Source organism: Oncorhynchus kisutch, linkage group LG4 (genome assembly GCF_002021735.2).
Source record: "Oncorhynchus kisutch isolate 150728-3 linkage group LG4, Okis_V2, whole genome shotgun sequence".
NCBI classification, from domain to species: domain Eukaryota; kingdom Metazoa; phylum Chordata; class Actinopteri; order Salmoniformes; family Salmonidae; genus Oncorhynchus; species Oncorhynchus kisutch.
In genome coordinates this window covers 57,041,642-57,056,567 of record NC_034177.2, presented here as the reverse complement: position 1 = coordinate 57,056,567, position 14,926 = coordinate 57,041,642, and the positions used below count along the sequence as shown (strand labels likewise).

The window sequence follows — 14,926 nt, the reverse complement described above, 5'->3', positions numbered from 1 at the left end:
GACTAAGAGCAATTTATCTATTTGACATCTGTACAATAGAAATAAAGTATTTCCTCGTTTATCATGGCAAATCTACTGTGGCAATTTACCCAACATTTTGTGTGAATGGAATGGATAATATTTCTCACTCATCACTATTCAAGATTCATTCAGGACTGTCCATAATCATCGTAGCGTCCACATTAATGTAGAAGTGTTAAGAAACATATTATATTCTTATTTACAATTAAAGTGGCTCCATAATGTCCCAATACATTATATACAATTAATTTCTATTGGGCAAAAAATAATCTGAAACACCAAACAACCAAAACAAACAGCAAAAGCATCCAACAAGTTTGTAGCTTGTTGATGTAATCAAGCTTGATGTAATCATTGCGCGCAAAAGGTGCTGAAAATATGCCTTCTGGAATGGCCCAGTAAGTCCTGACTTCAACCCGATTGAGATGCTGTGGCATGACCTTAAGAGAGACGATTCACACCAGGCATCCCAAGAATATTTCTGAACTGAAACAGTTTTGTAAAGAGGAAAACTCCTCTTGACCATTGTGCAGGTCTGATCCGCATCTACAGAAAATGTTTGGTTGAGGTTATTGCTGCCAAAGTAGGGTCAACCAGTTATTAATACCAAGGGTTTACATACTTTTCCCACCCCGCACTGTGAATGTTTACATGGTGTGTACAATAAAGACATGTTGCGTGTTATTAGTTTAATCAGACTGTGTTTGTCTATTGTTGTGACTTAGATGAAGATCAGATCAAATTGTATGACCAATTTATGCAGACGTCCAGGTAATTCCAAAGGGTTCACATACTTTTTCTTGCCACTGTAAGTGAATTTGTCCCAATACTTTTGGTGCCCTAAAATGGGGGGACGACGAACAAAAGGTGCTGTAATTTCCTAACAGTTCACCCTATATTGTTAAAAATACCCCTAAATTAAAGCTGACAGTCTGCACTTTAACCTCATAGTCATTGTATCCTTTTAAATCCAAAGTGTTGGAGTACAGAGCCAATACAGCAACACATTTGTCACTTTCCCAATACATTTGCATTATTTACAAGTGCAAAATACAGCATTGGTAGCAATCTCATATGGGAAGACCCAAGGAGCGGTCTTCTTAATCATTTATTGATATTCCATATCTCTATAATTGAAGGTGGAAGATATTGTTCTTGTCTCTGGAAACACAATAAATAATTCACCTTACATATCCACAGAGGCATTGGCATTTGACTTTATTTTATCGTACCCTTTGTCAGAGAATAGCATGACTTACTGACTGCTTTTGTGTCCCTGCAGTGTGTGGCTGTGACCTGGCTCAGGGAGGCTTCTTCATGAAGAATGGAGACTACCTGTGTACCCTGGACTACCAGCGAATGCACGGGACGCGCTGCAATGGCTGTGGGGACTTTGTGGAGGGAGAGGTCGTCACTGCTCTGGGCAAGACCTACCACCCTGCCTGCTTCGTCTGCACCATCTGCAAGTAAGAACCCTCACCCGAAACCTACAGACACTTATTTTGAAGTGCATTCTCCTATTTTGGAACTGTATGTATCCCTTACATGCTGACCATACTGTTTGTGTTATGTGTGTGAGCGTTGCAGAATAAATTTACACATGTTATTCAATCATTTAATCCAAACTGCTAAAGTGCGTCAACGAGCGCCTGCGTAGCCAGGCGCTAAAACAGAACTTTGTAACATTATTGACGCTTGAAGAGCTGCAAGTCCCGCCTCCCCCATCTCCTCATTGGTTTTTAGGAGCATATTCCCACGTGGGTGATTGAAAGATGAACTGAGGTTCACACTCCAGCCCAGTTGGTGGTGGTAATGCACCTTAATGTTGGATGCCAACCGCCAAGTCCAAAGAATAAGAAGAAGCAGAAGAATGAAGGAGGAGAGATTACTAGGAAAGTAACTAGGTAATTTATTGTGAAGGTCGTACCCATTTATCTGTGGATTAATTGTCGGAGTAGAGGACCTTGTGCATTTCAGGTAAAATAACAACCCAATGTTTATTTAGCAGGACAAACTAGGTAGCAACAGCATACTAGCTAGCTAAATGGCCATGATTGTTTCATGCGTTTCGAACTGTCCCCAAATTAATAAATTTGGTTCAGAGTTTGTTGGTATCGTCTGGTATGGATGGTCAAAATCGACATGCGTGTGAAGGCGCACGAGGACGCACGTGCGTACTCGGTCTAGTCAGCATGTTAGTTATTCAGGAGAGTACTATTGAGAATCTATTTTTCAAAGGAGCCCTGGTCAAGAGCTAGAAGCATTACTCATTATCTATCTCATTACTCTTATTGTTCACCTTATTGTACTCTTCTTATCAACCTGACTGCATCTTCTTATCTACATCGATGTATTTGGTCTTGAAAAGAGTCACTCCAACAATGCTGAAACACGTTCACGTCATCATACAGGGTGGTAGGTAACCTAGTGGTTAGAGCGTTGGACTAGTAACCGAAAGGTTGCTAGATCGAATCCCCGAGATGATAAGGTAAAAATCTGTCATTCTGTCCCTGAACAAGGCAGTTAACCCACTATTCCTAAGCCATCATTGAAAATGTGAATTTGTTCTTAACTGACTTGCCTAGTTAAACAAATACAATTATACACTGTTATTCAATACATGGGATATTCTCAGCCAAACATACCCTAATGTGACCTGTGCTACATTATCCATCTGTATCTGTTTGGTGTCTGACCATTAGTCCATGTATCTGTCTGTCTCTCCCACAGACGACCATTTCCTGCTGGGGATAGGGTCACCTTCAATGGCAAAGACTGTCTGTGTCAGTACTGTGTCCAGCCCACATCCCCAGGACCCGGCAAAGACATCATCGACTCCAACTGTGAGTAGCCTGTCTCCACTATCTTTACAGTACTGTGAATAGCTTAGTTACATTGAACTAACACTCAAACAAAAATGTCAACAAATTTATTTGAGTTCATATGTGTGTAACCCATTGTTAGTGATAAACACCAGAACAATGTAAAATACTGTCACGACTTCCGCCGAAGTAGGTCCCTCCTTGTTCGGGCGGTGGTCGACATCACCGACCTTCAAGCCATCATTGATCCATTTGTACTTTTCCATTGGTTTTGTCTTCCTACACACCTGGTTCCAATCCCTTCAATTACATGTTGTGTATTTAACCCTCTGTTTCCCCTCATGTCCTTGTCGGAGATTGTTTGTTGTATGTAGGTGTTTATTGTTATTTCTGTTGTGCGACGGGTTTTGCACCCTCTATTTGTTATTTTGTATACTTTGGTTTTCGGAAGTTTTGATGTTTATTAAACAGCTCCGATTTACCAAGTTCATTCTCCTGCGCCTGACTTCCCTGCCACCAGCACGCACCACATTACAGAATCTCCGACCTTGCTATGGAGTCAGCAGGAGAGGGTACCCCGGCCATTGAGGTGGAGGAGGAGGATACAGGAGCATGCAGTTATGCTTCACCATCCTGGCGTTGCCATGGATCGCATTGTCCAGACAACTCTCTCTTGAGCGCACCTTTCCCGCCTGAACCCAGTGGGATCTGTCTCTCCTTGACCCAGGAGTATGACGGGAGGGCTTCGAACTGCCAGGGTTTTTTACTGCAATTAAACCTTTATCTGGCCACCGTCCACCTGGCTCCAACGGATCGTGAGAGGGTGTCCTCCCTCGTCTCGTGCCTCACCGGGAGAGCCCTGGAGTGGGCCAACACCGTATGGAGAGAGGGAGATGCGGCGTTGGACAAGTTTGAGGAGTTCTCCCGCCGTTTCTGGGCAGTCTTCGACCACCCGCCCTAGAGGGTAGAGCGGCGGGTGAGCGCCTCTACCATCTGAGGCAGGAGACGAGGAGCGCCCAGAAGTTCACCCTGGAGTTTAGGACCCTGGCTGCTGGCACGGGATGGAGCGACAGGGCCCTAATCGACCATTATTGTTGCAGTCTGCACGAGGACGTCCATCGGGAGCTGGCCTGAAGAGACACCACCCTCACGTTCGACCAGCTGGTGGACCTGTCTATCCGGCTGGACAACCTGCTGGCTACTCATAGATGTCTAGATCAGGAACTGGTGGTTCAATCCTCCCGCACCCCCTCTCCGATACCTATGGAGCTGGGAGGGGCGGTGAGCAGGGAGACCGGAAGGGGTTCCCGCTTGTGCAGCATCTGTGGCCTCAGAGGTCACACTGCCGGTCGGTGCCGGGTTGGTTCCTCTGGGAATCGAGGCAGCAGGCAGGGCACTCGGGCATCACACCAGGTGAGCTGGCACAATTCTCTCTCAGAGCCCTCTGTTGCACATATGTTTGAGTCTATCACTTTTCCTGAGTTTTCTCCATATTCCCAGCATAAGGCGCTTGTCGATTCAGGCGCGGCTGGGAATTTCATTGATAGAGCGTTAGCTCATAGTTTAGGGACCCCATTTTTCCCGTGGATGTGCTCTTCCCCGTTCACCATTAGGGTCAGGGATAATTAGGGAGGTCACCACGCCGTTGGGTATGGTGATGCAGTGGGGTGATACAGAGAGAATTAGTCTCTTCCTCATTGACTCTCCTGCGTTTCCCGTGGTGCTGGGCCTACCCTGGTTAGCTTTTCATAACCCCACTGTTTCTTGGCCACAGAGGGCTCTCATGGGGTGGTCTCGAGAGTACTCAGGTAGGTGTTGGTGCTACAACGGGGGAGAGTCCAGACCAGGTCTCCACCGTGCGCATTCCCCCTGAATATGCCGATTTGGCTCTCTCAATTACCACCTCATCGATGGGGCGATTGTGCGAAAGACCGCCTGGTAGATTCTGCACTTCCCAGGAGTCAGGCGGAGACAGAGGCTATGGAAGCATATGTTTCAGAATCCCTGCGTCAGGTGTACATTCGGTCCTCCACTTCACCCGCCTCCTCGAGTTCCTTTTTTGTGAAGAAGAAGGATGGGGATCTGCACCCGTGCATTGACTATCGGGGTCTGAATCAGATCCCGGTGAGGTATAGTTACCCGCTACCAATGCACGGGGCACGCTTCTTCACCAAACTAGATCTCAGGAGCGCTTACAACCTGGTACGTATCTGAGAGGGAGATGAGTGGAAGACGGCTTTCAGTACCACCTCTGGGCACTATGAGTACCTCGTCATGCCGTACGGGTTGATGAATGCGCCCTCAGTCTTCCTAAGCATTTGTAGACAAGATTTTCAGGGACCTGGACCGGCAGGGTGTAGTGGTGTATATTGATGACATTTTGATATTCTCCGCTACACGCGCCGAGCACGTGTCCTTGGTGCGCAGAGTGCTTGGTCGCCTGTTGGAGCATGACTTGTACGTCAATGCTGAGAAATGCCTGTTCTTTCGTCAAGCCATCTCCTTCCGAGGGTATTGCATTTCCACATCAGGGGTGGAGACGGAGAGTGACTGCATTTCAGCCGTGCGTAATTGGCCAACTCCCTCCACGGTAAAGGAGGTGCAGCGATTTTTAGGATTTGCCAATTACTACTGGAGATTTATCCAGGGTTTTGGTCAGGTGACTGCTCCCATTACCTCACTGCTGAAGGGGGTCCTGTACGTCTGCAGTGGTCAGTTGAGGCGGACAGGGCTTTTGGGCAACTAAGGTGTCTGTTTACCTCGATCTGGAGTACATCCGGGCTGCGAGGAGACTGAACCCTCACCAGGCAAGGTGGGCCATGTTTTTCACCCGTTTTGTTTTCACCCTTTTGTACAGACCAGGTTCCCAAAACGTTAAGTCAGACGCACTGTCCCGGCAGTATGACACAGAGGAGCGTTCCATGGATCCCACTCCCATACTCCCCACCTCTTGCTCGGTGGAACCGGTAGTGTGGGAGCTGGATGCGGAGATTGAACGGGCATTACGTGCAGAGCCCCCTCCCCCTCGATGTCCAGCTGGGCGTCTGTACGTTTCATCAGAACTCGTTCCGCTACACCTCCACTAACCTCTCTCCCTTCCAGTGTATGTTTGGGTATCAGCCGGTTCTGACTCCTTGGCCAGACCGAAGCTCCTGCGGTGGATGACTGGTTCCGGCGTGAGGAGGAGACATGGGATGCCGCCCATGTCCATCTTCAGCGCGCCGTGCTGCGCCAGAAAGTTGGCGCAGACCATCACCGCAGTGAGGCCCCGGTGTTCGCAGGGGTACGGTCCGGAGGAGAGATGCTGGGTTCCGAAGGAGGACGTGTTGGACCCTTCTATGCTGAAGGGATTTCCACCGTCTCCGTCCGGATCGTCTTGAGCCTCGCCCTCCGGGGCGTCCCCGAGGCCAGTGTCGGCGCACTGCTGGACCCGCTGGTCAAGGGGGGGGGGGTACTGTCATGACTTCTCCCGAAGTCGGTTCCTCTCCTTGTTCGGGCGGTGTTCGGCGGTTGACGTCACCGGTCTTCTAGCCATCGCCGATCCATTTTCATGTTCCATTTGTTTTGTCTTGTTTTCACACTCACCCGGTTTCAATTCTCTAAATTACATGTTGTATATTTTCCCTCTGTTTTCGCACATGTCCTCGTCGGGAATTGTTCGTTGTATGTATTGGTGCCAAGTATGTCATGGTGTGTGATGGGTTTTTACCCACTTTCTTTATTTTGTATGTTGGTTTTCGGAGTTTGTAAGCAGTTATTAAATATCTCCGTTTATACCAATTTTGTTCTCTTGCGTCGGACTTCCCTGCCACCCGCACGCACCCCATTACAGTGTGTGTGTGTGTGTGTGTGTGTGTGTGTGTGTGTGTGTTTACAGGCTGTACGGGCTGTGGTAGAGACATTAAGAATGGTCAGGCTCTATTAGCTCTGGAGAGACAGTGGCACCTGGGCTGCTTCAAGTGTAAGGCATGTCAAAAAGTCCTCACTGGGGAGTACATCAGCAAGTAAGTCAAAAAAAACAAACTATTATACACATGACATGCTTACACACATAGTGAAATACACACATATTATACTTGCAGACAAAGGTGAAAACACTATTCTATTCTACTCTATTTAATTTTAATCTAATCTATTCTAATGCACACAACATACACACAGTAAACTTGCAGACACAGTGAAAGACATTGTTCGATTCTATTCTGTTCTATTACACACATAGTGAAACACACAGTATACTTGCAGACACAGTGAAAGACACAATTCTATTCTATCCTATTCTAATGCAAGTCTGTGTTATCCTCTCTCTGCACAGGGATGGCACACCCTATTGTGAGAAGGACTACCAGGTCCATTTTGGGGTCCAATGCGAAGCCTGCCAGCAGTTTATCACAGGCAAAGTGCTGGAGGTAAGCCAATCACCTAACTTTCATTCCTCCCCCTGCCTGTCACCAATTGGCTGATTGGTTTAACACATAGGGAGAGCCGAACTCTGTCCGGCATTCAACTTACTCTTGAAAGTTGTAATAGTAGAATGCACAAGGTGACATGACATCTTGTCATGTCAGTCATTGCATATCTTAGAGAGCTATTTATAGCTTGTCAGAAATGTCCAGATCAACTAGCCCATGTCAGTTAATGTTTTTGAGTTAGGTTTTTTTTATCCATTAGATTTTGTTGTAATATTTGAGTCACAAATTAGCTTTAAAACTTCAACATTTTCTCTGCACCTCATGATAAAATGTGTAGAATTCCAGGAAATACGCTTTAAAATTGCAAAATGTTCACTCCCCAACAAGAGGGGTGTGAACAGTTTGTGTCATGAACAGTGCTTGTGCCTATAGAAATAGGCGTGGCCGGTGTGCATAGATGGGGGGCGCGGGATGTTTCCCAATGCTGGAAGGGGGGCCTGAGTGAAAAATGTGGGAACCCCTGCCATAACTCATAGTCGGATTGCATCTCTGTCTGCAGACAGGCTGGCCACTACTATGGCAGGGAGAGAGAAAGGACATATAGCTGGGGAGAGAGAACATCAGAGAAATGCAGGGTGGAATGACAGAAGCAGATAGGAGAGGGACAAACAGAATGAGTTGTGTCACACAATGAGGCAGACAGATTTGCTGCTTTGTTCTACTCTGGATGCACTGACAGTAATGGAGCCATTGCTACTCTGTTTCATTCCCAATGGATTTGGCCATTGCCTGTGGCCAATGTCTGTGAGTGTGTGTTCACAAAAATAATTCACCTTAAGCATAACTAATTTGTGTTAGTGACTATTTGGCGCAGTCCTGTATTCAGAAGATGTATCAATGGATTACCTAAGAGCATTTCACAGTTCTGCTAAAGATGAATCGTTTTTGTGTAGACACATATCGACACTATGGTTTTGTTTAGCGCAGTTTGTGTGTGTGTCTCGACTGGAGGGTGGTTCTGGACCAACAGGGATGGTTAAAGAGTCACCGGCATTGTATCTAATGACATTTTTTGTACTGTAGCTTATTCAGATGTGTGTGTGATCCAGCCAACCCTTACAGGTATTGCCAAGCCTGAAAATGAACTATGAAAATCCACATTTTCAAGGCCATAGCCCCATATCTGTGAATTGGCACTTGTCTATTAGCTTACTGGTGAGTGGGAAGGGTGGTTGGTCAGGGGCTGTTTGCTTCTCCGTTCTTCTGTTCAGTGTCCTGTTCCTAATAGCTTTTGTGTGACATGTTGCTGTGCATGCTAAGCACCTCATTATACAATTTCAAAGTACTGTAGCCCCCTATGCAATATCAGGGGAGGATACTGTTAACTTTACTTTAGCACAAAGGGAGGATAGCTCCTATATTTGAAGGCATGTTGACTGACAGTGAACCCTTTGTGGTATGCCTGGATGAATGGGTAAATCAAAGGTAGATTTAATCAGTTTACTGTATATGTATATCATTTTAACCTCGTCTCCAGGCTCAAATTGTTGGCGCATAGAGCCTTTCAACAGTGTGGGAATGTTTGGAACTTAGGGGGTGTGGATTTAATAAGTGACATGCTACTCAATTCAAATTCTGACCGAATCACACGACTGCATATTAAAACCTGCCTATTTCTAAAATGTATCTTCTTAAAATCTGTTTTAAACCTAACCTTAACCTTAACCCTAACCTTAACCACACTGCTAACATTATGCCTAACCGTAACCTTAAATTAAGACCAAAAAGCACATTTTTGTAGCCAATTTTGACTTTGAATCTGACTTTGTGGCAATGGAAGCTAGTGGAAACCGAGGATGAGCTGGCCTGTGACAGTTGTATTAGATCGTCAATCAAAATAAATGTTCTATCACTTTAACCATATTATTTTGGGGAAGCACAAATGAAAAAGTGTATACGTGAACTATTTCTAAGATTAATTGTGCTGCTTGAAGTCCACAATGTAGGGGAGGGTGGCGCTAGATGGTATGGGTTGTGCTAGATGGTGATGGACTGAGAGATCAGCCAATTCAAACCGGTGGCTGTTTTTGCCGCTCCTCCCATAGTCTACCATTCAAGTTCCATTCTGAGACACTGTGAAACCAGACGGTTCGACAGAGAGAGAGCTGTCTGGTGGACAAGATTAATGTCATGTAAATGCCTCTTAATTAACTGCTCCTGTGAAGAAATGCACATACACTGGACATTACACTAAACCATACCCTGGATGGACTAGTGAGTCAGCATGTTCCAGTTCTTAACCTCTAGCGTCGAGCAATCCCGTGTCCGGGAGCGTAATCATAGCCTCAAGCTCATTACCATAACACAACGTTTCCTATTCATGAAAATCGTAAATTAAATTAAATAAATATATTGAAACACAAGCTTAGCCTTTTGTTAACAACACTGTCATCTCAGATTTTCAAAATATGCTTTTCAACCAAAGCTACACAAGCATTTGTGTAAGAGTATTGATAGCCTAGCATAGCATTAAGCCTAGCATTCAGCAGGCAACATTTTCATAAAAACAAGAAAAGCATTCAAATAAAATAATTTACCTTTGAAGAACTTTGGATGTTTTCAATGACGAGACTCTTAGTTAGATAGCAAATGTTCATTTTTTCCCAAAATATTATTTGTGTAGACGAAATAGCTCCGTTTTGTTCATCACGTTTGACTAAGAAAAAGACCGGAAAATGCAGTCACTTACAACGCCAAACGTTTTCCAAATTAGCTCCATAATATCGACAGAAACATGGCAAACGTTGTTTAGAATCAATCCTCAAGGTGTTTTTCACATATCTATTCGATAATCTATCAGTGGTGGCAGTTGGCTTCTCATCAGAAGCAAACGGAAAAATACTGCAGCTGGAGATTACGCAATAATTGTGACGGAGGACACCAAGCGACCACCTGGTAGATGTAGTCTCTTATGGTCAATCTTCCAATGATATGTCTACAAATACGTCACAATGCTGCAGACACCTTGGGGAAAACGTAAGCTGACTCCTCGCTCCTTCACAGCCATATAAGGAGTCATTGGCATGAGGCGGTTTCAAAAAATGCAGCACTTCCTGATTGGATTTTTATCTTGGTTTTTTCTGTAACATCAGTTCTGTGGCACTCACAGACAATATCTTTGCAGTTTTGGAAACGTCAGAGTGTTTTCTTTCCAAAGCTGTCAATTATATGCATAGTCGAGCATCTTTTCGAGACAAAATATCTTGTTTAATACGGGAAGGTTTTTCATCCAAAAATGAAAATAGCGCCCCCTATATCCAAGAAGTTAAGAAACCTGCATGTGGGTTGATTACTTAGTGCACATCAAATGATGACATAACATGACTATGTTCCCTCTCTCTGTTGGGCTGTTGTTGTTGACGTGATGAACAAGTAAAGACGGCCATCAGTGGAGCAGTGTCGGTGTGAAGGAACGACATGGGAATGAGAGACACGAGAGAGCTACACACACCCACACACACCCACACACCACACCACACCAACCACACACTGAGTGCTCTGAAACAGGGTTCTAGCCTATGTGTAATATGGCGCCGACAGAGATGGTCACCTCACTTCGAGTCCTTAGGAAACTATGCAGTATTTAGTTTTTTATGTATTATTTCTAACATTGTTAGCCCAGAAAAAGTGTTATTACATACAGATATAAGAGCGACATCAACTTACCAACATTACGACCAGGAATACGACTTTCCTTCATTCGGACCACCACCCAGGACATTGGATCTACTCCCAGAGGCCGAGCCAAAACAATGTTGCAATACACTGGACCACTGCTACTCTAACTTCCAAGATGCATGCAAAGCACTCCCCCGCCCTCCCTTCGGCAAATCCAACCACGACTCCATTTTGCGCCTACCGTCCTATAGGCAGAAACTCAAACAGGATGCACCTGTGACGAGAACTATTCAACACTGGTCTGACCAATCGGAATCCACGCTTCAAGATTGTTTTAATCACGCAGACCGGGAAATGTTCCAGGAAGTCTCAGAGAATAACATGGATTTATGCGCTGACCCAGTGAATGAGTTTATAAGGAAGTGCATTGGAGATGTTGTACCCAATGTGACTAATAAAACCTACCCTAACCAGAAACCGTGGATAGATGGAGGCATTCGTGCATAACTGAAAGAGCGAGCCACCGCATTAAACCATGGAAAGATCCATGGATTTAAACAGTGTAGTTATTCCCTCTGCAAGGCTATCAAACAAGCGAAATGTTGGTATAAGAGGAACCGCAATTCAACGGCTCAGACACGAGACATGTGTGACAGGGTCTACAGGCAATTACGGAATACAAAGAGAAAACGAGCCACATCACGGACACCGACATCTTGCTTCCAGACAAACTAAACACCTTCTTTGCCTGCTTTGAGGATAATACAGTGCTACCGACGCGACCCGCTACCAAGGACTCCTTCTCCGTTGTCAACATGTGTAAGACATCTAAACGTGTTAACCCTCGCAGGGCTGCTGGCCCAGACGGCATCCCTAGAGGAGTCCTCAGAGCATGCGCAGACCAGCTGGCTGGTGTGCTTACAGACAAATTCAATCACTCCCTATCCCAGTCTGCTGTTCTCACATTCTTCAAGATGGCCACCATTGTTCCTGTACCAAAGAAAGCAAAGATAACTGAACTAAATGACTATCTTCTGTCATCATGAAGTGCTTTGAGAGGCTAGTCAAGGATCATATCACCTCCACTTCACCTGCCACCCTAGACCCACTTCAGTTTGCATACCGCCCCAAAAGGTCCACAGACGATGCAATCGCCATCACACTGCACACTGCCCTATCCCATCTGGACAAGAGAATACCTATGTAAGAGTGCTGTTCATGTATCTTATACCGTTTTAAAGGTAATCTTGTTGTTAATCCCACCAGTGTCCGATTTCAAATAGAGTTTACAGTGAAAGCACCACAAACAAATGTCAGGTCACCGCCAACTCACAGAAAAACACTGCCATTTTTTCCAGCCAAAGAGAGGAGTCACAAAAAGCACAAATAGAGATAAAATTAATCACTAACCTTTGATGATCTTCATCAGATGACACTCATAGGACTTAATGTTACACAATACATGGATGTTTTGTTTGATAAAGTTCATTGTTTGTTTGATAGAGTTTACATTGCCGCGTTACGTTCACTACTTTCAAAAACATCCAGTGATTTTGCATAGCCACATCGATTCAACAGAAATACTCATCATAAATATAGATGATAATACAAGTTATACACATGGAATTATAGATATACCTCTCCTTAATGCAACCGCTGATTTAAAAAAACCTTTACGGAAAAAGCAAACCAAGCAATAATCTGAGACGGTGCTCAGAAAAATAATCAAATTAGCCACCATGTTGTAGTCAACAGAAACCAGAAATCACATTATAAATATTCCCTTACCTTTGATGACCTTCATCAGAATGCACTCCCAGGAATCGCAGTTCCACAATAAATGATTTGTTCGATAATGTCCGTTATTTATGTCCAAGTAGCTACTTTTGTTAGCGTTAGGTACACATATCCAAACGCTCGTGTATTACTTCGGACAAAAACATAAAAAAGTTATATTACAGGTCGAAGAAACATTTCAAACTAAGTATAGAATCAATCATTAGGATGTTTTATCATAAATCTTCAATAAAGTTCCAACCGGAGAATTCCTTTGTGTCTAGAGGAGCAAGTCGATATCATGTGGAATGCGCATGACCAGGAAATGGCTCTCTGCCAGTAACCTGACTCATTCAGCTCTTATTCAGTCCCGCAACTCAGTAGAAGCCTCATTCAAGTTTCTAAAGACGGTTGACATCTAGTGGAAGCCCTAGGAAGTGCAAATTCATTCATATCCCACTGTGAATTCAATAGGGCCTGAGTTGAAAATCGACCAACCTCAGATTTCTCACTTCCTGTTTGGATTTCTTCTCAGGTTTTTGCCTGCCATATGAGTTCTGTTATACTCACAGACATCATTCAAACCGTTTTAGAAACTTCAGAGTGTTTTCTATCCAATACTAATAATAATATGCATATATTATCAACTGAGACTGAGGAGCAGGCCGTTTACTCTGGGCACCTCTGGGCTCTGGGCACCTTTCATCCAAGCTACTAAATACTGCCCCTGCAGCCATAAGACTTTTTAAGGCCCTGGGTCTCAACCCCGCCCTGTGCAACTGGGTCCTGGACTTTCTGACGGGCCTCCTCCCAGGTGGTGAAGGTAGGAAACAGCATGTCCACTTCGCTGATCCTCAACACTGGGGCCCCACAAGGGTGCATGCTCAGCCCCCTCCTGTACTCCCTGTTCACCCATGACTGCGTGGTCATGCACGCCTCCAACTCAATCATCAAGTTTGCTGAAGACACAACAGTAGTGGGCTTGATTACCAACGACAAGACAGCCTACAGGGAGGAAGTGAAGGCACTCAGAGTGTGGTGTCAGGAAAACAACCTCTCACTCAACGTCAACAAAACAAAGGAGATGATAGTAGACTTCAGGAAACAGCAAAGGCAGCACCTCCCCTATCCACATCGACGGGACAGAAGTGGAGAAGGTGGAACGTCTTAAGTTCCTTGGTGTACACATCACGGACAAACTTAAATGGTCCACCCACAGACAGTGTGGTGAAGAAGGCACAACAGTACCTCTTCAGCCTCAGGAAGCTGAAGAAATGTGGCTTGTCACCTAAAACCCTCACAAACGTTTACAGATGCACAATTGAGAGCATCCTGTTGGTTTGTATCACCGGCTGGTACGGCAACTGCACCACCATCAACCACAGGGCTGGTGAGGGTTGCGAGGGTGGTGAGGTCTGCACAACGCACCACCGGGAGCAGGTTGACACAGGAAGGCCAAAAAGATAATCAAGGACAACAACCAAGATGGCGTAGCAGTCGGACGTGTGTTTTTGTCTCATCCTGCCCAGTGTAGAAATTGTTTTCTTCGTATATATTTCGTATATATTTTAATCTCACTTTACATCTACGGACTGAATATACTCTCCTGCAACCCGCCTCTCCCAGTGGTACGGATCTGCAATTTTTATACTATAGAACCGGAACCCCCTTCTGAAGCTAGCCAGCTAACTAGCTACCAGCCAGTCAATTCCTGCCAGTCTGAATAACGCGATATCAACCCAGAGCATATCCTCTGGTGATGTAGAGGTTAACCCAGGCCCTGCAGCCCCCTGCACCATTCCCATTCCCCAGGATCTCTCATTTGTTGACTTCTGTAAAAGTAAAAGCCTTGGTTTCATGCATGTTAACATTAGAAGCCTCCTCTCTAAGTTTGTTTTATTCACTGCTTTAGCACTCTCCGCCAACCCTGGTGTCCTAGCCATGTCAGAATCATGACATAGGAAGTCCACCAAAAATCCTGAAATTTCCATCCCTAACTACAACATCTTCCGACAAGATCGAACTGCCAAAGGGGGCAGAGTTGCAATCTACTGCAGAGATAGCCTGCAGAGTTCTGTCATACTATCCAGGTCTGTGCCCAAACAATTCGAGCTTCTACTTTTAGAAATCCACCTTTCCAGAAACAAGTCTCTCACCGTTGTCGCTTGTTATAAACACCCTTCAGCCCCCATCTGTGCCCTGGACACCATATGTGAA

The 14,926-nt window shown here is 45.1% G+C and overlaps 1 protein-coding gene across 16 annotated transcripts in view; it reads left to right on the top strand.

Moving 5' to 3' along the window:
• Positions 1–14,926, top strand: part of ablim1a (actin binding LIM protein 1a) — a 173,825-nt gene that overhangs the window by 98,586 nt on the left and 60,313 nt on the right. For all 16 annotated transcript variants that reach the window (XM_031823265.1, XM_020481343.2, XM_020481348.2 and 13 more), the window contains exons 3-6: positions 1,304–1,487; positions 2,752–2,864; positions 6,721–6,847; positions 7,159–7,252. In XM_031823265.1, coding sequence (XP_031679125.1) covers positions 1,304–1,487; positions 2,752–2,864; positions 6,721–6,847; positions 7,159–7,252 — 518 coding nt within the window. The remainder of the gene's footprint in view (positions 1–1,303; positions 1,488–2,751; positions 2,865–6,720; positions 6,848–7,158; positions 7,253–14,926) is intronic.